Raw genomic sequence first — 21,801 nt, 5'->3', positions numbered from 1 at the left:
CTCAAGTCCCTCAGATAGCAATACCACACTAACCACATAACCACCATCGTCGGGTAGTTTCAAAATAATATTCCCATTGGAGTTGACCATATTTTTTTTAAATCAATTTTTTTGCTTATTCTCGTGAAGATCAATTGTATTTACTTGACAATATATATTTCCAAAGGAAAAAACTGTCAAGGTTTTGTTTTAAAGTAATTTCTTTAATTGAAGGATTTGACGTCTTTTTCTATCACAAGATTTTGATATATACAGTTAAAGCAAAAGGTGTGAACAAGATGCGAATTCGTTTGATTTCAGAAGAACTTAAGTTCTTCATTAGCCACGAGATGTTTACAAATTTTTTAGGAAATCCAGACATTAGTTTTATTGTGCATCGAGTGAAAAGTGAAATCCTTAATCCCGAGAACATGTTTGTGAATGAAAGACATGGTTTTAAGAAATTTTGAAACGCTTTCACTTTTGAAACATGGGCCGGGAGTTTCAGTGAATTTCTCTCGATGCTTAGCATTCATCAGATCCACCTATTTGGTTACATCCTCACTTTATTACTTGACTTTTGTGTTGAGATCAATGTGAATGCAAAACAAGCTGTCCCCCTGACAGCGGTTGCATGAAGGTGTTTTAGCGCAGTTTGATAGATATTATCACGAGAAATATAACAACACGTTCAAAAAAATGGTTCCCTAACCACCACTTTACGCCTTTTTCCCTTGACACTCCAATTCTCCACAAAATTCTCCAACGTCTAATCGTTTCCGTTCGAAGGCAGTAATTTTCGATATAAAAAAAACGAAGAAAAATGACGTTCCCCTATTTGTCACGTGAATAAACGGGAAAATTATCCCCTCAGCGGTTCCTATCTCGGGGATCAATGTTACACCCCTCTCTCCAAATGAAAGAGCTGTCAAAACAAATTATATCAGGCGGGGCCTATCCATGAGAAATTATCCACAAACAACTACTTTTTTGAAGGAATTTCTATTTTAGTTTCCTTAAAAATTGAATAATTGATATTAGTAAATAGTTCTGGAAAATCAAGTTCTTGAATTTTCTCTCTAAAATATCTATCGAGATATGGCTAAGTAGAGATATATCACAAATAACAGCAATTGTTTTTTAACAAATTTTTATCAGCATCATAAAAGTTTCCTTGCGAACCGGGGACGCTATTGGTCCGTAAAATTCAAAACATCCACCGTACTCAGCTAATCATAATTACAACTCGTAAAAAAGTGAACTAAGAAATGGGGGAGTGCCACGGCGAAGGACAGAGTGAGAGTGGGGTAATTGAATGAAGTGGGATAGCCACCGAGAACTTGAGATCCCACGGTATTACTGAAGTCGATCAGCTGTCGTACTGTTTACATTCGTCGGCGATCGTCGAGGTATACGTACAGTGGGGCCTACGGCCTATGTCCAGTCTTTTGCCGGCCGTCGTACAGTTGCAACGGTCACGCGTATCACAACCAGAAATCCGGTGATTCGTCTCCATTTCTGACAAATAAAAATAATTATTGTTGTTGCATTGTGAGTTGGATTAATCGTGAAAGAGGGACTAGGTGATCTGTGCAACAGGTACTCAAATGCGCCGTCGATCAATCGAGTGGATGCCAGTGAATTTTGGAACAAATTGTAAGCAACTGTCAACTACTACAATAATGAACAAAACTGAATGGAACAAAGAGAGAGAAATTCTGAATGACTGCCAAGTGTCCGTGAATCCGTTATAATTTCTCATTCCCTGACAATTTCGTAGTTCGGATGAATCAGAATACATTAGTGCACAATCATCGTCCACTTAACCAGCTCGTAAACAATGATATGTTATTAATTATCATGGGACATCTATTTATCATGACAGCACCAATCATCACCGAACCTTTCATTTGCGAGTGCGTGAGTCACGTTAATGATGAAATGAATAATATTTACACACGCATCAGTGAATATTATCATTAATTAATATTATTTACCAACAATGCTCGGACGAATTCCTATTTCGTTAAATTAAAACGGAAAAACCGAACGTGATTCACAATATTATCACAATTATTATAATTCTCATTACAATCTTCACTTTCCGAAATTATTATCTTATCGTAGGCTGGGACTGTCACTTCATTCATAATTATTTCAACCGCTGAACCCCGCATTGGTACCCAGCACTCACCGAGAGCCTCATTTATTTCCGGAAAAAATTCTATTGTCAGAGTTGAATAGCACTTGTGTCATTATTCTCGTCAATTCACCTCCACATGCCTATTTCTCTCATGCTGACCATTCGCTGCCAGGTAAAAATATACGGGGACGATGTATCGATTGTTGTCGGAGCGTAAAGGGAGCAGAACAAGGCGGAAGGGCGAGTGTACATGAATTCTGATCGATACTTTTATCGAATTGGGGGTCTGAGTCATGAAAGGCATTTCCACGGAGTGAACAAATTTTTGACAGACTTCTTAGCGAACGCGAATGAGTTGAAGTGAATTTATCTTATTCCGCGTCCGACCAATAAATTCCCGAGGAAATTCGCTCTATCATTTTATGTTTTAAATTAAAATTGCAAATCTCCATTGGGATAACGATAAAATGGTGGAGACTATTTTACGCGAAAATTATCGGGTGCATGTCTTCAAAAACATATCAGTATCATTCTCGAGGGTGAAACACGTGGAGAAATAATCGAAATTAAACAGTAGTTTTTTATTTAATTACTATAACTCCCTCCGGGTCTGGAAATAAAAAAATCGAAGGAACTAGCAACTTGTAAAATAATTCTCGTATGAGTTTCATTGACGGGAATAAAAATACAGAGTAGTCCGAAAAATTCAGAGAATGAGAATTAATACGGCCTCGGAATAAGCAAAAGATCTCTCGCAAGAGCATGATCCCTGCATACCGAGAAGGATTATGCAATGGCCCCGATCTCGGTGAATCGCTGTCGATACCAGTCTGACTTTTACGTAATAACAGATTGTAGTCGTGAGTGGTATTCGTCACTGGTCAATGATCGAGTGAATTGACATGGGTAAAAGTAGGAAGCAATTGAGCATTTCTTCGCGTGACCTTTTACCGTATGATAGATTGATATATGGGGAGTTAAGTGGAATTTGTTGAGGAGGGAAATTGTAGTTACGCATTGTTAGATAAGGCGTGATATTAATAAATCAAGTGGAGTTAAACGCTGGCTCGGTTTAGCGCGTCTGACCCATTGCTCTGGGTGTGAGGAGAAGATACTTTGTAATCTGGCCAATGTCTGTGTGTCACTTTTGGGTGTAGAGGCTTCAGAGTTCATACAGAGAAAAGTGAACGATTTTTCCACCGAAACTTCGAATGTCTCGGGTGATGTGCGCGGTTTTCATGCACCTGTTGCTTGATATGGATTTTTAAGGGACTGACGGATAAATTAAAAGTGGAGTTTTGGGGGAGGAAAGTGGCAGAAAGGATGTGAGGATGAAAAAATGTACCTTAAAGTGTAGGATTTTTTTTTAAATTAGAGGTAAAACTTGAAATTTCATAAACAGTTTCCCCTTTAATCGAATTCTACAAATTACAATATGTTCCAGGAAAATTGAAAAAAATTTCAATAGTAAAGGAAATAATGAAAAAAATCATTTCCTTTCAGTCATTGTTATTTCTTCTCACACCACGTCCCAGTGTAAATACTAAACGATTAGTTAAGTTCTTCAATTGTTCAATAGTTGCCTTCGCAACAAATGGTCATTTTTTTCTCAATTTTCCGTGCTGAATTCCATAAGCTTTTAACAGCCTCATTTCCAGTTCAGAGAACTCATCATTACCGAGTGATATACTCACAAAAAGAGTTTCTAGTTAACAGAACCAAGGTGCTGAATTTCCGAACTTCATGATCCTCGAAGTTATCGTTCTCAGAACAAGAAAACCGTTACTTCATTGACGTAAAAAAATTGTTCACAGAACAGTGTTTATGTAGAACCGTTGGGTTCTTCATTCAGTAACAGGTGCAATCTGACAGTTAAACTATCCAATTTTGGCGTGATTACAAAAATATTAGATAATTTGATATTTTGCTTTTCTCGTCGCATTAGTTGCAAAAAGACGTGAGTAAAATTAAAGCGGTTAAAAATCCTGCTTGCAGGCATGACCATTCAGAACAGAATGAGGGAAATAGGTCTTGGGCGATAAGAAGAATTATGAATTCATTTCGAGAATTGTGTGAATGGAGGTCAGTGAGCTCCAAGGTTGAGATAATCAGTTGCGAATATACTCATTAGTTAAAGTAATAATAGGCGAGAGGATTTTGCAAATAAATTGGGGAAATTCAGCAAAGTTTATTAGTTATAATACCTTTGTAGTGAAATCACGGTCGTTTCTCTCGTAGTCGGAAAATAATTCGTTTTTATGATCATCCCTAGTTATGTACCAACTCTATTAAAAATTCATTCAATGTTATCTTTATCGCCCGTGACATCAATTTTTATAGACACCATGTCGTAAAAAAGATAAAAATTGAAGCTAATCCTGGCAATTGTTGGATTAGCTCTATTTGTCATAAGATCGGTTCTTAGAAAATTCCCTCGTCTATATAACAATTTCCATAAAGGGTTTCTTTGCATCATCCCCCATTTCCTAAGTGACAAACTATTGAATAAGTCCTCCAGATTTAATTTAATCCATCTGAATTGTTTTTCCCAATGTTGCTAAATATTCTCAGAATTTTTTCACATTCATTTGCATTGTTATCAACTAGTAAAGACGTCACCAAGTAGTGTGAGTCATTGTTACTATCGCTAATTGCTGAATTATTCTCGCCGCATAATCCCTATGAAATGCCTCATCGAATAAAAAATTCATCCCCACATTTTTCGTGTGAGATTGAGGATTTAATCTAAAAATTAATCAAACGTTTAATTTAATCACATTGGCAATTATCGGGGTTTCAAAAGATAACTAATATTTTTAAAAAATTGAGTTTGTTTTGTATAAAATCAGAAATATCACACATAACTTTTCGTTCCTTTGGCAACAGAACACCTCAAAATCCTTGCGGAGGCCATTAATAAATTGTATAGTACGTCAATTCTAACGACGCATTATGACTCATTAGTGACTGTCAATCATGGTTCATTTGTCAGAGACTCATTTCATAAGTTGGACATAATGAAAAACAAATTGTCTAACAACTCCATTTAGAATGTTATCAAATCTACAATCCGACCTTTCAGGGCATGTTGATGTTCTTATAATATTATTCATCAATTTTCATGCTTATCCTCAAACGACCAAAACATAAAACAGCTTTTAGAAAAATGGTTGATAGTTGTCCCCAGTCGTTAATATTCTTCTCAATCGATCCGCCGATATAGAAAAATAAATGACATTTCCGATTTATGGGGATCAAAACAATGAGAATTTCTCACCTATTCTACATTTTTCTGGATATGAATATTCACTATCAAATTATCCGGAATTGCGAATAAACTGGATATTGTTTATATTAAATTCCAGGAACTAATTGAACAGAAGTTGATCGTTTGTCCGGATTTTTTATTTCACGAAGAATTTTCATAAGTCCACTCATTTCCTACCTGATAGACCTACCATTTCCTGTTACACTTGACAACTATCACCGCGCGACAACTCAAATAATCCATGTAAAAGGATACGTTATAATAATCATTCCAAGCAATTGCGCAAAGTGAACGTACGAGTAAGTCCTTTCGCCCCAAAGTTTCCTTGACCCAACCTATCAGGTTCAAACTTCCTCGGGAAAACACTACTTCTCATAGACATGTCGCCACTTTACCTCTCGTAACTATTAAATGTCCAATACACAGGTTATTCGGTATTGCCTCTGACTGTGCCGCAGGGCACATCTCCGATATTTACCAAAAACCCCCGGTATGTATCGGATATCGATAGTGAAATTGTTGGAAACAGTAAAACTGTCTGGAAATGAAAGCCTCAGTGGCTTTTGCTTGGAGTTTTATTCGAAGAATATTGATACTGAATAGCTCAATGTAATCAGGAAGTAGTTGTCTTATTTCTTTTGCAGCGTCGTTCTCTTCATGGAAGAAATTTGCCATTGATAGCTGACGTCTAGAGATTGAGTCAGTGGACGTTCATTCGGATGAAGAGGTTTCTCAAATAACAATGTATCATCATTATCGTAGTCACAAAAAATTCATTATTTCTAACTACACTTCTCTACGCAGAAACATGAATTATTTATCACAATTCCAAATGTTAATTTCTTATTTTGTGGGTTCTGAAGTAATTATGATTAATATTACAAGACTGCTAATTGAGCACAACCTCAACAAGAATTTTTTCCTCCAAATCTACTTTTTTTAGAATTTACCTTCCATTTTGGGCTTCAAAATTTACGCGTGGTCTCTATTTAAAAAGAAAGGATATCATATTTGTTACGATAAACTTCAGAAAGAGGAAACTTGATTAAATTTGTCCCTAAAAATCCACCGACTTCCAAGATATTTTCAAATTCCTCCTGTTAATTTACTCGGCACCAGGAAATTCGCTCTTCCATCTTTTTTTATTATTTACCTCTCCCATCTCTTCATTTTCTCTATTTCTCGCTGACAGTTGATGCATTCTCATTCATCCACACCTTGGAAAGGATGTGGAAATGGTGACGTCACGGTCTGATAGTAGGCAAAAGTTACATAAAACGTAACCGGCGCCTTTTGTGGATATCCACACCCTTGGTTCCTGTAAACTTCAACGCGATATCATCTGAACCAGGAAGAAAGTGTTGCCCTGCTGTGTATATATATACATATATGTACACAGATGGGAGAGGTGTACGATGTGAAAAAGGCAAGATAAAACCCAACAGCTGCTGCGATACCTTCCTCCTCTTTTCCTCTTTCTTCTATTTTCCTTTCAAGAATTACGGAAAGTCGGATCTCTTTTCACTCGGAATACATCAGGATCAGTGCTCCCTGGCTCCATTCGTTCCGTTTCAATTGCCCCGATATTGAATTGCTAAACAGGAAAGACTCGAGGAATTTCTCCTCAAGAAACAATCGAGTTTGATGCTCTCGAGAATGGGGAAGTAAATTTTTCTGCATCTCTGTCTTATATTAAAATCGAGAGAAAATTAAATCATGAAAATATCATCGTATGGAAAGGAAGATGATGTTTTTGTTGATGAATTTTATGAATGCTGTGACGTCTGGTGAGTGTTAGTCTCGCGAATGGAGAGAGGGGAGGTAGGATTTGAGACACGTGAGTGCACTGGCACTACTCATTATACTCTCAACAAGTCAAGGAGTTTATTTATCACGAGGCGCTATGCAGAGCGCGAGGCCAGGGGCTGCGATAACGTTGAAGATTTTTGTTTTAATCTTAGTGATAATTCCGGGGGATTTACTTCTTTAAAAAGGGGTATCGAAGGTCCATCAAATACTTACAATAATCAGAATCAATCATATTGAATTCGTGTTCAGTAGACTTGAAAAATATCGGCTGGATCTGGACATATTTATTGAATTTTTCTTCAACGATATTCAAGTATCTTCACTAATTAGGCGAAGACTACACTATGTATTCGGCGATTAAGCTTTTCAATTACATCAAACACATAATTTTAGCGGTAATAATTAATTGTTCGCGAATTATTCATGACAACTGCTCGGAATTTTTAAACATTGGAGGATGAAAACTGTAAAACCCGCTCTGACTTGTGGAAGAATCAAAATCCTTCGAGTTTTTACATAAATGATTTTCTATGAAATATTCAATTTTTTTCCAAACAGTCGGACAAGTCGTTGAATTTTGCATAGATTTCAAATATAAATCCAACGTACCACCGGTGCATTTTATAGACCGCCACAGATCCCTCAGTCTTTTATTCTAATCTCATTATCTTTGGAGTTGAGAAGACTTTTCAGTGCAAATAATTTTATGATTAATAGAAAATAATCTCAGATATTTCCTCGACCCACGAGTTGTACTCATCGCCAATAATAAATTAATCTAAAGCATTGAAACGTTTCATTTGCCCGTGATAGAGGCCACAGAGACATGGTTAGTTAAAAGGGGAGAAAAAAATGTCATGTGAATGTTTGATTGGTGATAAGTACTTCTCGCTTCTTTTGTATACTGTCGATTTCCGAGGCAGCCCGTGAATGCGCTCCAGCTGTCGACGTCGGTTATTAGGGTCAGTCACAAGAGGCCCGTTGATTGCTGTCCAAGGCTCCTTCTGTTTAGGCATTTCGTGGCTCACCACCCTGTACGTGGGCCGCTCACCAATGAGCTATTTTACATTTTTCCACCAAGTAGAGTAGAGGATTTTATTAATTAATTCCACTCGCTTGTCAAATTGCAGAAACAATTGCGAAATTCCTCAGGGGGAATTCCATGAGTGGAAAAAATGGTGAACGCAAAGTATGTGAGGAAATTAATTTGGTCATCATTCTGCGAAATTTTGTTGTAGTATTGCCGGCTTCTTGAAAATTTCATTGACACTTTCTTATTCCGAATGGAAGCATTGTGTCGTCCAATTGTCAGCTTCACAGATTTTTGTTGGAAATTACGTAGAATTGTTCGAACGTCAAAAATCAATTGACTAAAAATTATCCTGAGACCTAGTAAATACTCTTTAAAGCATAATTGGTAATAGAAAAAATTAAATAAAACATGGGACTTACATTGTGGGTCAGGCCCGTAAAAGTTGAACGTGGAAAAACTACGTTAAAAAATTATTTCTCCTGCTTCCTTTAATTGTAAATTAAATGAATACAAATCATGTTTCGAAAAGTTCCGAACTATTGCATTCTCATGAATTCAATTCAATTGCTAATCGTGAGCATAAAATATCCGTAGGAAAATAGAACTCGACTGTTTCTATTTCAAGTTCAGATCGTTTAAACCGTCATCGCTCAGTGTTTACATTCAATTATAAAACCTCTGTCGGCGTTTCCCAATGACAAACAATCCTTCACCAGTGTAGAATTATCCGGGAATCATCGGTGTTGGGATACGTTGGTAATAATCCTCGGATGAAAAATTCTACGAGCGTAGTAACATGCTGGTGCGTGCAACCATCCTCAACTGCGGTATATTGCCACGGGAGAAGTCGATAAACGCGCGCACTATACCAGATGGATTTTGCGATTGTTTTTTTCATCCAAACAAAAGATTTTCACCACCTGCGTAGCATTGTCAAACCTTTTTTTCTATTTTCATATTTTTTAGTATTCATGTCATGCCGTGAAAAATTCTGCAGCTCTCAGAACGAAAAAAAAGAGAGTAAATATCGACAGGAGATTTTATGGTTCAGTGGCCACAAGTATAAAATTTTTATTAAAAACGAAATGTTTATTTCCTCAGGGCATTCTTTCTTTTCATCAATTTATTAATTTGAGACGAAGTTGTCAGGCGTTCACAGCAGATTTGATATTTATTTATTTAATGAAAATTCGCTGCCGCAGAAATTACAGTATGCTAAACATTTTCAATTTAACTAAATTAATGTGAAGAGTATTTTATAGAATTTTAAATATTTAATCATTTTCCTTATCAAAATCTTCAGCATTATTATAAAGTCGATAAACAAATTATTCTTAAAATATTTTGTCGACTCTTTCCGAAATATTTTAAGAAGAGATTCAGCGAGAATCAGAAGTACTATAACTATTTCCACCAAGTCGTTCTTCAACATTAATTGTCAACTGATGCAAATGCTCTAATTTTTTTAAACCCCGTCTGATCTTAATTTTCATTCGTTAGTTTATCATTAATCAATAACTGGAAGTGATTTTACAGCCCCTTATGAAGTAAAGGGACCGTCCAAAAATTGCAACACGTGTATATCAATACACGGATGCGGATAATTTAATTTGCATTGGTTTCAGCATCAGTACCCTCACTAGACGATCATTGAATACTATGCTCCCCAAAGACAAGGACAAGTTAGCGATCCCTACGCCATTCAATTTACCTGATCATTCCGAAGTTTCACACGCGAAAACTTTTGGACATCTCACGACTGCGGGCGGAACTAACGGGACGCGGGGTTTATAATTCTTCATAGCAATCATCTCTCCCCATGTGAATGTTGATTGATTAGGAGAGCCTGTTGATTCCCTTTTACATGTTATGTCTATTACGTCAGATGATGACGAATCGTGCTAATTGATTGAGTGGTTATTGAGATATGTGGTAAATTATGTAATGTTCATTTTTTTTACTTCGCATTGGAATCAACGGTAATGGACAGACGGATTTGGGAGTGGGAGATCGATGGACAGGTGCTATTTTTGTGGTAGAAATCCAGAATTCTCCATGAAGAGGATTTTTATTGCAAAAATAAAATTTTTACGGTCGCGCTTGCACGAAACCCAAATAACAAAATCTTCGCGTAATTATGGAGATAAATAAAATGATCTATGAGGACGTATTGATTTATCTTTGCTAGTGGCGAATATTGAACGCTAATATTGACCGAACGGGTGAATGGAAACACTCCAGGGTGAATTCCTGAAATTGTCTACCTATGGAATAAATTTACTTCAGACATAAATTCATTTGACTTGCAGGGCTTGGTCTAGCCGTCGAGGAAATAAACCCTAGGGTCAAATTTATGCTTCGGGTAAATTATATCCCAGAGTTCATCCTTCTTGATAATTCAACAAAATTTTTCTTTATTCAACCAGTAATTTTATCAGAATAAATGCTAAACGTGTCTCTGAATAGATTTTGTTCTGTTGCTGAATTAAATTTTCACTCGTCGTAGTGCAATGAGTTAAATTTTTGATTTATCACTTCAGGTCGAATAAATTAAGAACAAAGAATTGTCGCGGGGAGACGACAAGGTGTGAATTATTTGAGTGCTTGGTACGTCTTGATTAAATGATTTAATGGGGAATTATCGAGGTGCAAAACATGATTAGTCCATTAAATACTTGAAACGTAAATTCATGAGATATTTTCCACAAAAGATTCTTTATAATGCGTAGTACGTTTTTCGGTGTTTTCTCCTGAAATGAATTATGTTTGGAAGAATTGAGGGAAAGTATCTTCCTTACAAGTTATCTTCAATTATTATTAACTGAAGAACGATGAATTTACTGTGCGTTATAAGTTTCAAATTAAGATTGGACTTATAAACATGTGCGCGTTTCACCTTCTCCCCTACATAATTAGTAAAGATATTTTCAGTTATGGCAACTCATCAGACAAATGCAGATATAATCAGCATTCTTTTAATTAAAATCAAGGACAAGCCTCGAGGATGTTTCAGTAACACGATTTCATTCGTATTATGATTAAACCTGAAAGTTACGACACAATATATTACTACTATTTTATAACTCGTTATTTCCAATAGATTAATCCCTCAGTTCCTCGTATAATATTAGTGACATCAGAGGATTACAATTGACTAAAGGTCGCGAATGGTATAACAATCTTTTCCAATTTCCAATCTACACTCATGCAACATTCAAAAGTACTTCTCGCCGGTAATAATTACGACAAAGTGCCTGCGGTTTTTTTTCCTCAGACAAAAACAGATATAAATAATTATCTTATTTACTGCTACTGACGCAGAATTTTTATCTTTATGACAAGATAAATTTTCGATTAAATGTTCCACCCGTAAACCGGTCCACCAGTAATCAATCAATCAATCTCCTTCACTCGATGCACATATCATCTACAAGTGTATTCCTCACAGTCTGCACGAATCCTTGGTCTGGTTATTCACTGCATGGTGATAATCCAGTTTCCATTTAAGACCTTAACGATAAATTCTGAGAGCCCGCGTCACCGCACACAAACCGAGAGTATATTTCTTCCACCTTGAGAAACATCACTCCTCCCACAGCATGAAAACTTCCACTGAGACGGTGTAACAATCAGTGTATTTAGTTAACGAGTGTGATACTGTGAGATAATAATGCAGCCGGGCATTATCATTTAATGCTTATGACTTTTTCCTGTTTAATGCAAGTGTAGGTGGTTTTATTGAGATTGTAAACATTAACAATGAGGATTTGGAGGTAATTACCGGAGTAATTGTTTGTATCCTCGGAATTATGGAGGCGTCACGTAATCTGAGATGATGAAGGTGATAAATCTACAACGACATCCCTACCAACTAGTATCAGAAGATGAATAACAAATTGTCATGCATGCGCAGAAAAATAAGTCGGTTATATTCAAGAACAGGATTGACGTATATTTTTTTTTATCAGATTTCGAACACAAAAAAAATTTTATTTCAATTCACAGCACCGGCTTCTGTTTTTTTACCAATTCTAATTCAAGATCTCGCGACCTTAACTGTTCCGACAGAAAAAGGTAAAAGCTTTCTAATTTATCAACGAAGCGTATGTTCTTGTGATTTTTACCATAGAAATTCTTGGGATGAAATTTTCCTAGATGTCTGCCCTTCACTTTGTTCCATTTTTGTTTGTAGAATACAAGGAAAACATGAAACCATACTTCATAACTTTTACAAAAGAACTCACGTTAGAATGATGTGTCGAACAATCTATATAATCATTCTTCTCTATTTGCGTAATAAATTACTAGGAAAAAAATATCTCTGCATCGGAATTCAAAACGAAAACCAAATAAAACTGATGAATGAACAAATATACGTTGATGTACCGAATATATTAAGATTAATTAAAGTAAACACGCAATATTATTAACGCATGACGTTTATTTGATCTTGAGCGGACGAATAAATGCCACGTGTTCCTAATATCACTTCGCATTAATTATCGGCCAATAAAGTTGGTATTTGAACCTGTGGTAAATAGGTAATACACACCAATGTCTTTGATAATATCTTCGTAACGGCAATACTTTGCTATCATATGAGTCGGATGTTGCATTGATGATGTAAAATTATATAATGTGAAGATCACAGTATCCGTAAACATCACCGTCATTTAAAGAGCCTCAACACTGCTATTCAATATTAATTTCTCCATTTTTTTTTTGAAAGTTTTATAAAATGTTATATCTTATCTATGAAAAATGTAATTACTGATGATTAGATTCATCTCTTCTCCCCGTTCTCCAAGAAATTCCTCACGTATAAAAGTCCATCACCTGTGTTTGACGATTCTCCTATCTTATCAGCAAAGCAACTAAGGCCGAGAGTAAAAACGAGAAGAGGGAGGTTGAAAATCTCATTATATTTTCACTGAGAACTTGGGTCTCGTAATTGCCCACCGAGATATGCCCCACTTTATACAATAGGTTTCGTATTTTATAGTCTACGTAGTCTGTAACTCGAGCGTCCACCTTGATCAACACTCCGTTGTCACTGAGTCTGGTGTAGCACTGGTGTTTGTCTTCACTCTTCACTTTTCGATTCAAATATCTTCATTGAAACTTTACTACTGTTTTCTTTTCCGAATGATGTGGTAATTTTGGGAAGGAAGTGTCTTTGGTGCAGTGAAATTTAGACAGACATTGTAAGTTTTTAGTTTAAACAAACGGATAATTCAGAGATTCATTCATAATCAGTCGTAGGAAATCACAATCATAATCGCAGATCGTTAGCTATGGAGTTAGTTGATTGATCATAAAAATTAATTACCGTGATGACGATTGTTCTGTGAATTAATGAAACTAATTTAACGGATCAACGCATATGTTATTGAGTTTTAACTGTAGAATTATTGTTGTTTCCATGCACTTAGATTTTTCGATCATTGACAATGCTTAACAATTCAATCTCCCTTTGTTCTCAATTTTTTTGAATGAATTCAACTTTTCTGCAATTGTGTGACATTATGCAACAACCTTCGAGGACTCCCGGGATTTTTCTCTTGATTATCAGGAAGATAGGACGGGAGTGTAAATGGTGGATGTAATCTCCTACCGCAGTGTAAAACTTGGTAGTGTAAGGCAGCAAATTTCGTGATTACTAGAGAGATTGATAAGATTGTAACTCCTTTCTCTGACAATAACAGAACTCAATTAATTATTTGATTGCGCATTCTAATCAATGCACTACTTTCTATCCAGGGAATTCGCGGGGAAGAATTATTATTAATATTAATAGCGCCATAATTTTTTGGTTAGTATCAATATATATCGCTCTGATGCAGAGCGATAACTATGTCACGAATGGAGAATTCCGTTGTGAAGTACAATCACATGTATTTCATTATTGGCTCGATGTAAGACATCACGAGTTGAACCGCGCTTAAATCCGCAGAGGATATGTTAAGAAGGTGATTCAAACCTGTTTGATGTAATCGGTAAAAAGTGATTTCGTATCAAGGCTGAATGGCTGAATATTCTGTCTAGCACTTGGTTGTCCTCCATTTCTTTAAATTTCTGACTTGTTAGCACATTACGAAAGCCTTTATTCTCTATTTGCTCAAACTGTCTTATCAATTCTCAAGGGCAGCCAAAGGCGCGAAATAATAGATGATAATTCTTATTTCGATTCACTGATAATAGTGAATAACAGATAGTTTTATTTTTGGGCTTAGAAACTCTGGAATGAAATAGAACCCCTTTGAAATTCCCTGTTACGTTATGATATTGACTGTGATATTACTGACAAATACATTTCATTTGGGTAAAATAAATCATAAATATTCAGCACTATTTAATGACATTTTGTACCCCGAATTCCTCAACCGATAATCAAAATTCGCTGTGTCATTCACAATACGAGGATAAAGATAATCCTTTACTGAGTCTTTAGCCTTGACGCTGCACAAAAGATCCTGGCGTAAAAAATTATTTCCGTCTATTAATCCATTGTGCATCATTCCATATCACATTTGAGGGAATCACATATCACTCCATGTCTATTATCTAAACAAAAGATCAATCTGTTGCAGACAGTGGAAAAAAATTACAATTTTTCCAGCATAAATGGAAATTCATGCCCCCTATCAGTGCATAGAAATTGGATAATTCTTAGAAACTTGACAGGTCATAAATTTCCCGATTGATACAATCAATGTTTTCCTTATCACGTGAGATGCAGTAATCAAAAACACTCGAATAGTCACAAGTCTCGCGAGATAATCCACGTACATCAGACAAAATACTCTCATCACGACGCATCGCATGAAAGATCTGCTCCCATTACAAATTTAACACCATTCAAACGTAATACTTGCTCATATCTCACTTGAAATGCCCCTATGGATCACGACCTCGTGATTCGCAGTTGCTGAGAAATGTAGGAAATAACAACTGGAGTTGTGGAATAGTAATTTGAAAATGAAAACGAAAAATAGGCGGAACGTGCACGCGCGTTCCAGTCAGTTATCGACAACACCGCTATTATCATCAATCATTTATCAGAGATAAGAGACTGAAAAATTCAGTAGACATAAAAGACCATGAAATACACAAGTACCTGTTAACAATGAAATCCAGTCTGGGTGTGATCACGGAGTGAAACGGTTGGTGATTTTCCAGGCTCTTGATTTTTCCATTTTTCAGAATTTTCCACTGTTTTTGTTTCAGGCGAAAAGGTAGAGCCTTTATCAATATGGGGGGCATGTTCAGGAGCGAGGAAATGGCACTATGCCAGCTGTTCATTCAGCCGGAGGCCGGTTATCTCTCTGTCTCAGAACTCGGTGAGACCGGAACAGTCCAATTTCGAGACGTAAGTGGGTCGATTAATTATTATCTCGTTCACTACTTAAGTATGAAATTTATCAATTTCCCTTTTTCATTTTTATTTTTATTGCACGGAATCATTGTCATGTTGTGGAGTCCATTCAACTCTGCATATCAGCATTTTGTTTCCAATGGTATTGGGCTATTATTCATGCATGGGATATGTTCACAGCTGAACGTCGATGTGAATTACTTCCAACGGAAGTTTGTCAACGAAGTAAGAAGATGCGACGAGATGGAGAGGAAATTACGTTACATAGAGGCAGAGGTAAAGAAGGATGGTGTGCAGATACTTGACAACCTCACTGACTTACCGAGAGCACCCAATCCCAGGGAAGTTATTGATCTTGAGGTAAACAAATTTTTACAACGAAGAGAGCGGATTTGTCTGGGGGAATCGATGAATTTATTTGAAAAGATTATGGGTCACTTAAAATTCAGAAGTCACAAATATTTTTTGTGAACGAAAAAAAGAGTAGAATAATCTTTATTATTCCCTGCCAAGAAGTTATTTTTTGCGGAGATTCTACTGTGGGCGCGAACTGAAATTGCGGTATAATGTACTGGTCGAAAACACCAATTCCTACCGCATAGGATAACAATATGCTAACAAAACAATCAACTTCACCAGGCACATATCGAGAAAACCGAGAACGACATCCTCGAGCTGAGCCATAATGCCGTAAATCTGAAGAGTAACTACTTGGAACTCACGGAGCTGCGTCATGTTCTTGAGAAGACCCAAGTATTCTTCACCGAGGTACCTAAGTGGCCCCCCCTCAGAATTAACAATTTCACCCAACACCGTCTTGTAATTGATATTACCGTTTAGTCGAAGAATCAAGGCTCGTTTCTGCTTCTCTATCAACAGGAGGAGGCCAACGACTCAATCACCAGAGCACTCATAACCGAGGAGCAGCAGTATCCAACTGGAGGTCGTGGACGTCTCGAGTGAGTTATCACCCAGCTTTCACTTCGTCTTCATTAGAGGGAGACCACGATGAAAATTGAAAGTCCTCTTTGCCGCTCGAAACTTATAGAACGAATGATGAGCCCTGTGGATTTAGCCCTATAAATTAATGTGAAACCAGTTTTTGTTCGACTGAGAATTTTAGCTTTCAAAATAGTCGTGAGGCTATCGTAAAGAGAAAAAGTCGGTTCATTCACTTTTTACGTCAATGGATGAATTTGAAAAAATCGCAAATAAATGTAGTGTTGATGGATCAACGCCGCAGCAATCGATGAAAACAAATCTATAATATTTTTTTGACCGAAACTTGAACCAAATTCACTCACATGATTTTAAGGTAAAATTGAAAGGGATGTTTCCTCGAATGAGGGAGTGAGTTACATTTGTCGCTTCAATAATGGCTGCGTATTCACCGAGGTCTTCCTTAATTAATTTGCATTTCTTGATTGGATAACATCAATCTTTTGAGCGGCACGTGCTCTTCTCTTTTGATTCTTCATTATCAATAAAAACTGAAACTCTTTTCAGGTTCGTTGCTGGAGTGATTAATCGAGAACGAGTGCCGGCGTTTGAGAGGATGCTCTGGAGAATATCCAGAGGAAATGTATTTCTACGACAAGCGGAACTTGATAAACCACTCGAGGATCCCAGTACGGTGAGTCTTGGATATCACTGCTTGATTGAAACATCGAAGTGTCTGCCATGGATCAATAGTTTATCCCATAGACACGGGAAAAGTTGTTGTTCAGATCAGTTGGTTCTGGAGAATCATTACGATTCACTGAGAAAGGCACCAGAATTTAATACGTTATTCTGCAATGTCGAATGGGATAAGAAAACGCAATTCGGGGAGAGGGGGCGTAAACTTAGAAATATTTTTGAATTGCAAACGGAGACAAACATTGACAATTATTGGAGAGAAACATTTACATTTCATGAGTTCCTCCTCTTTGATCTCCTTTATTCTTCCCCAATTAACTGATTTAATCATCATTATTTTAGGGAAATGAGATATACAAAACGGTATTCGTCGCGTTCTTTCAAGGTGAGCAATTGAAGAGCAGGATTAAGAAAGTCTGCACTGGTTTCCATGCATCTCTTTATCCCTGTCCTAATAGCCACGCCGAGAGACTGGAAATGGTTAAGGGTGTTCGTACTCGTCTTGAGGATCTCAATTTGGTATTCAAAGAGAAAAGTTAATGCTAGACGGCAAATCAGAAAGAATTGTTTTTCCAATTTTTCTTTGTTCTTTGTTTCTCTGAGGTTCTCAATGAGACCCAGGATCACAGACAGCGAGTGCTTCACAATGTCGCCAAGGAGATTCCTAATTGGAGTATTATGGTTCGGAAAATGAAGGCAATCTATCATACCATGAATTTGTTTAACATGGATGTATCCAAGAAGTGCCTCATCGGAGAGTGCTGGGTGCCTATGTCTGATCTTGCAATTGTGCAAAATTGTCTTACAGAGGGATCCGTAAGTAGTGTTTAATTTATGAAACAAATATTTTTCCAATGAATTTTGTAAACTTTGATTGGCATTTCCATCAAGTAGTTGGTTCAATAATTCAAGAATTGTTTGGCAGTTGTAAAATTATGCTAACACTCTGTTATATTTAATCTCTCACATGTTCGTAACTTCAGAGACAATGCGGTAGCTCCATACCTTCATTCTTGAACGTTATTCATACTGACGAGGATCCGCCAACCTTCAACAGAACCAACAAGTTTACCAGAGGTTTTCAAAATTTGATTGATGCATACGGTGTAGCATCATACCGCGAGGCTAATCCGGCTCTGTACACTATAGTCACATTTCCGTTTCTCTTTGGGATTATGTTTGGTGATGCGGGTCATGGTGAGTTGACATACAGTATTTTGGTGTGGATAAAATTTATAAACTGAGATATTTTCAATGCTTGCACGTTTTTAGATGCACTTATCCACTCTTTGCACATGTAACTTTACTTTGGTTGTAATGTTACATGTGATTTTGACGCCCATTTTGTCGAGTAGGAGTATATTATATTTTTGACAGTATGATTTATAAATATTGCATGCTTCCAAGCGTACCGGTGCAATTATTTATTTTGTTGCATACACTTTGGTCGATTCTGAGGGTTTTATTACGATCCAGGGGGTCAATTAAAACAGAATAAGCCTCCTCTTGGGGGAAAAAATGCAAATCTAGCGAAAGTCAAGATTACCTTGTGGATTTTCGGATTACTCGGTGGATGGATGGTGCATTCTCCTATGTCAATAATTATTCCCTCTACAGGTTTTAATTCAGTTATTTACTTCTGTCATTAGGATTAATCTTGGCTTTATTCGGTGGATGTATGGTTATTTGGGAGAAAAAATTCCTGGCAACGAAAACGGATAACGAAATTTGGAACATATTCTTTGGTGGTCGATATATCATTCTTCTCATGGGTCTTTTTTCCATCTACGCCGGAATTATCTACAATGATATATTCTCAAAATCCGCCAACATTTTTGGATCCAGTTGGCATATACCTTACAATTTCTCTACAATCAACGACTCTATGAAGCTCATGCTAGATCCAAAATTAGACAGTATCTATGGACAAGTGCCTTATCCACTCGGTCTAGACCCAGTGTGGGCTCTAGCTGAGAATAAAATCATATTTTTGAATTCTTACAAAATGAAATTGTCAATCATCTTCGGGGTCGTTCATATGATCTTTGGAGTGTGCGTTAGTGTTGTCAATATTGTGTAAGTAGTAATTGACTTGTGTAACAAAAGAGATAAGAAAAAAATTATTTATCATTTTTATTCTTCTCTATTTAGGCATTTCAAGCAGTACTCTCGTTTATTCTTCGAATTTCTACCACAATTCCTGTTCCTCGTTCTACTGTTTGCCTATCTGGCAGCGCTGATGTTGATCAAATGGGTTCTGTATGATGCTGCATCGAAAGGTAGGTCTTGATTGAATTTGTCAATAAATCTTGACTGTAAATAATTTTTAGACAAGTCCCGAAATTACATTGTCTTGTAATCTTAGAGATAAAGAGATAGTTGATCATTTGAATTGTAATTTATAGTCGCAAACTCTCCCCTCTGCCTTTTTCAAGCACACAAACACCATAGTCGATGTTTGCTTCTAATCGTTTAATCTCCTTTCAGAGTTTGCTTACACACCAACGTGCGCTCCTTCAGTTTTAATCACCTTGATCAATATGATATTGCAAGGTGAATCAAGAGTCCCAGACGGCTGTTCAGCATTTATGTTCGAGGGCCAAGCTGTTCTGCAAAATGTTCTGCTTCTTGCAGCTCTCGCTTGTGTTCCAGTTCTTCTTTTTGGAAAACCTTTATGGTTCTTGTGCTGTCAAAAATTATCCAACAAGAAAACAGGAAGAGTAAGTATCGAATACGCAACATACATTTGGGACCCCAAATTATCTAAGGCTATTCGAATCTTTTACAGTTTGACATAGATCACACTGTAGGTCCAACCATTTTCGACTATTAAATTTAACGAGTTCCAAAGATGTGTAACTTTATATAAGAATAGTTTTAGTTACTAATAGACAAACTACTGTCCAACATTTAATTTTTTTTTACATAAACTGCTTTTCTATTACATGTAATCACTGAATAATTCCTTTCAGGTCAATGGTGTTCCTTCCCAAGACATTGAACTCCAAAGCGACATAATTATAAATTCATCGAATGGTGGTGCAGCTGGTGCTGGTGGATCGGGTCATGCCGATGAACATGAAGAAGAGAGTTTTGGGGAGGTAATGATTCACCAGGCAATTCACACTATCGAGTATGTCCTCTCGACAGTATCCCATACCGCCTCATATCTCCGGCTCTGGGCGCTCTCATTAGCCCACGCCCAACTCTCCGAAGTACTCTGGGGTAGAGTAATGTCGGCGGGATTGGGCGCAGAAAAAGACGACTATGTGAGTTCTATTACATTGTTTGTATCCTTTGCCGTGTGGTCATTCTTCACGATTGCCATTCTTGTGATGATGGAGGGATTGTCCGCCTTCCTACATACTCTTCGACTTCATTGGTAAGTTATTAGAAGAAAAATTACTTTTTATGCCATATCAATGTTATGGAGATTTGTAAAAGGATCAGATATTAACGCTATCATTAATGAATGAAACTTCACGAGAATCATTTTCATTTATGATGAATTTCAGGGTCGAATTCATGAGCAAATTTTACATGGGACAAGGATACATGTTCCAGCCATTCTGCTTCAAGAGTATAATGGATACCGAAGACGCCGAAGAATAAAGTTTATTTTTCATACTATAAAATTATCAGAACTTGCCCACATTGTTCGATAATAAACTGTTATATTCAAAGATGATGTATATCTGCAGGTTTTCGCGATTCAACCAGTAAAGAGGAGAAATTCAGTCGTAACAATTTTATCACCATTATGACAAAGTTTTTAAAGCAATTCCAAAAATTTTTCCCTGGCATTTACTCCCAAGCAACTACTGTTGAATTGCCTGAGGTCAGGTGTGCCCCGGAGAATGAGATAATTGGAGAATAAAAAGAAAAGGTAATAGATAAGACTAAATATCTAAAATTGTATTGCTTCCTTTCCCCATTAGAAAATGATAATATATATGTAATATGGAGGGAACTATATTGGGACAAGTACTTCATTTCGAGGTAAAGGTTTGAATTATTACACGACTATGATAACGATTCACTGCGAGAATATGCACAGTAGACTCCAGTTATCGTCACACGCCTGGGGCTTTCGGGGAAGTCGATTTGGTAAATGCGACTGAATTTCCCTATTGTCCCCATGTATTAATTTTTCAAAAAATTCCTATTGAAATAAAGGACATTTACCATCTTCTGAAGAGAGATATTTTCAAGGTGGAGGAAACGCGATTAAGTGGAAAGACGATTATAACCAGAGACTAAGACTAAGGTGAGTCAACTATACGTTTTGAATGGAATGAATTGGATACAGTAAAATCTTTGTACGGATTTCAATTTATCCATTGCTGTGTCGTCCAATGAAATTGCACGATGCAGCTCTTAGAAGGAGACCCACGATTCTCTTCTTAGTGGGAAAATTATAAATGTATTTCTTGGCTAGTGGTTTTGTCACCAGATAGGTAAACTAATTTCCATCACCTACGAAAGCTGGATTGCAGCTCCTTTTAAATTGGCCGCCGTACAAACGCGAAAAGTATCCCTACGAACGCGGAAAAAAA

The 21,801-nt window shown here is 36.8% G+C and overlaps 2 protein-coding genes and 1 non-coding gene across 7 annotated transcripts in view; 1 reads left to right on the top strand and 2 right to left on the bottom strand.

The window, feature by feature from the left end:
• Positions 1-21,801, bottom strand: part of Nachralpha4 (nicotinic Acetylcholine Receptor alpha4) — a 157,442-nt gene that overhangs the window by 127,015 nt on the left and 8,626 nt on the right. The gene's annotated exons all lie outside the window — the stretch shown is intronic.
• On the top strand, positions 1,346-21,158 carry LOC135169722 (V-type proton ATPase 116 kDa subunit a1-like). 5 transcript variants are annotated; one of them, XM_064134984.1, is made up of 14 exons: positions 1,346-1,635; positions 15,460-15,601; positions 15,788-15,967; positions 16,247-16,375; positions 16,448-16,566; positions 17,114-17,240; positions 17,588-17,764; positions 17,849-18,061; positions 18,229-18,442; positions 18,895-19,321; positions 19,397-19,524; positions 19,733-19,965; positions 20,218-20,627; positions 20,761-21,158. In XM_064134984.1, the coding sequence occupies exons 2-14, from the start codon at positions 15,485-15,487 to the stop codon at positions 20,855-20,857; spliced, it is 2,571 nt and encodes an 856-aa protein (XP_063991054.1). In that variant the 5' UTR covers positions 1,346-1,635; positions 15,460-15,484; the 3' UTR covers positions 20,858-21,158. The 5 variants fall into 5 exon arrangements, with proteins under 5 accessions (XP_063991054.1, XP_063991063.1, XP_063991072.1 ...); XM_064134993.1 differs by lacking the exon at positions 1,346-1,635 and adding an exon at positions 13,239-13,436; XM_064135002.1 differs by lacking the exon at positions 1,346-1,635 and adding an exon at positions 15,073-15,395.
• Positions 9,789-9,915, bottom strand: LOC135169928 (U4atac minor spliceosomal RNA). The gene has a single exon (XR_010300275.1). It is a non-coding gene; the product is annotated as a U4atac minor spliceosomal RNA (small nuclear RNA).

This window comes from Diachasmimorpha longicaudata, chromosome 1 (assembly GCF_034640455.1).
Source record: "Diachasmimorpha longicaudata isolate KC_UGA_2023 chromosome 1, iyDiaLong2, whole genome shotgun sequence".
Taxonomy (NCBI): Eukaryota; Metazoa; Arthropoda; class Insecta; order Hymenoptera; family Braconidae; genus Diachasmimorpha; species Diachasmimorpha longicaudata.
Note: the sequence above shows the minus strand (reverse complement) of the source record. Positions and strands in the feature narration are given on the sequence as shown.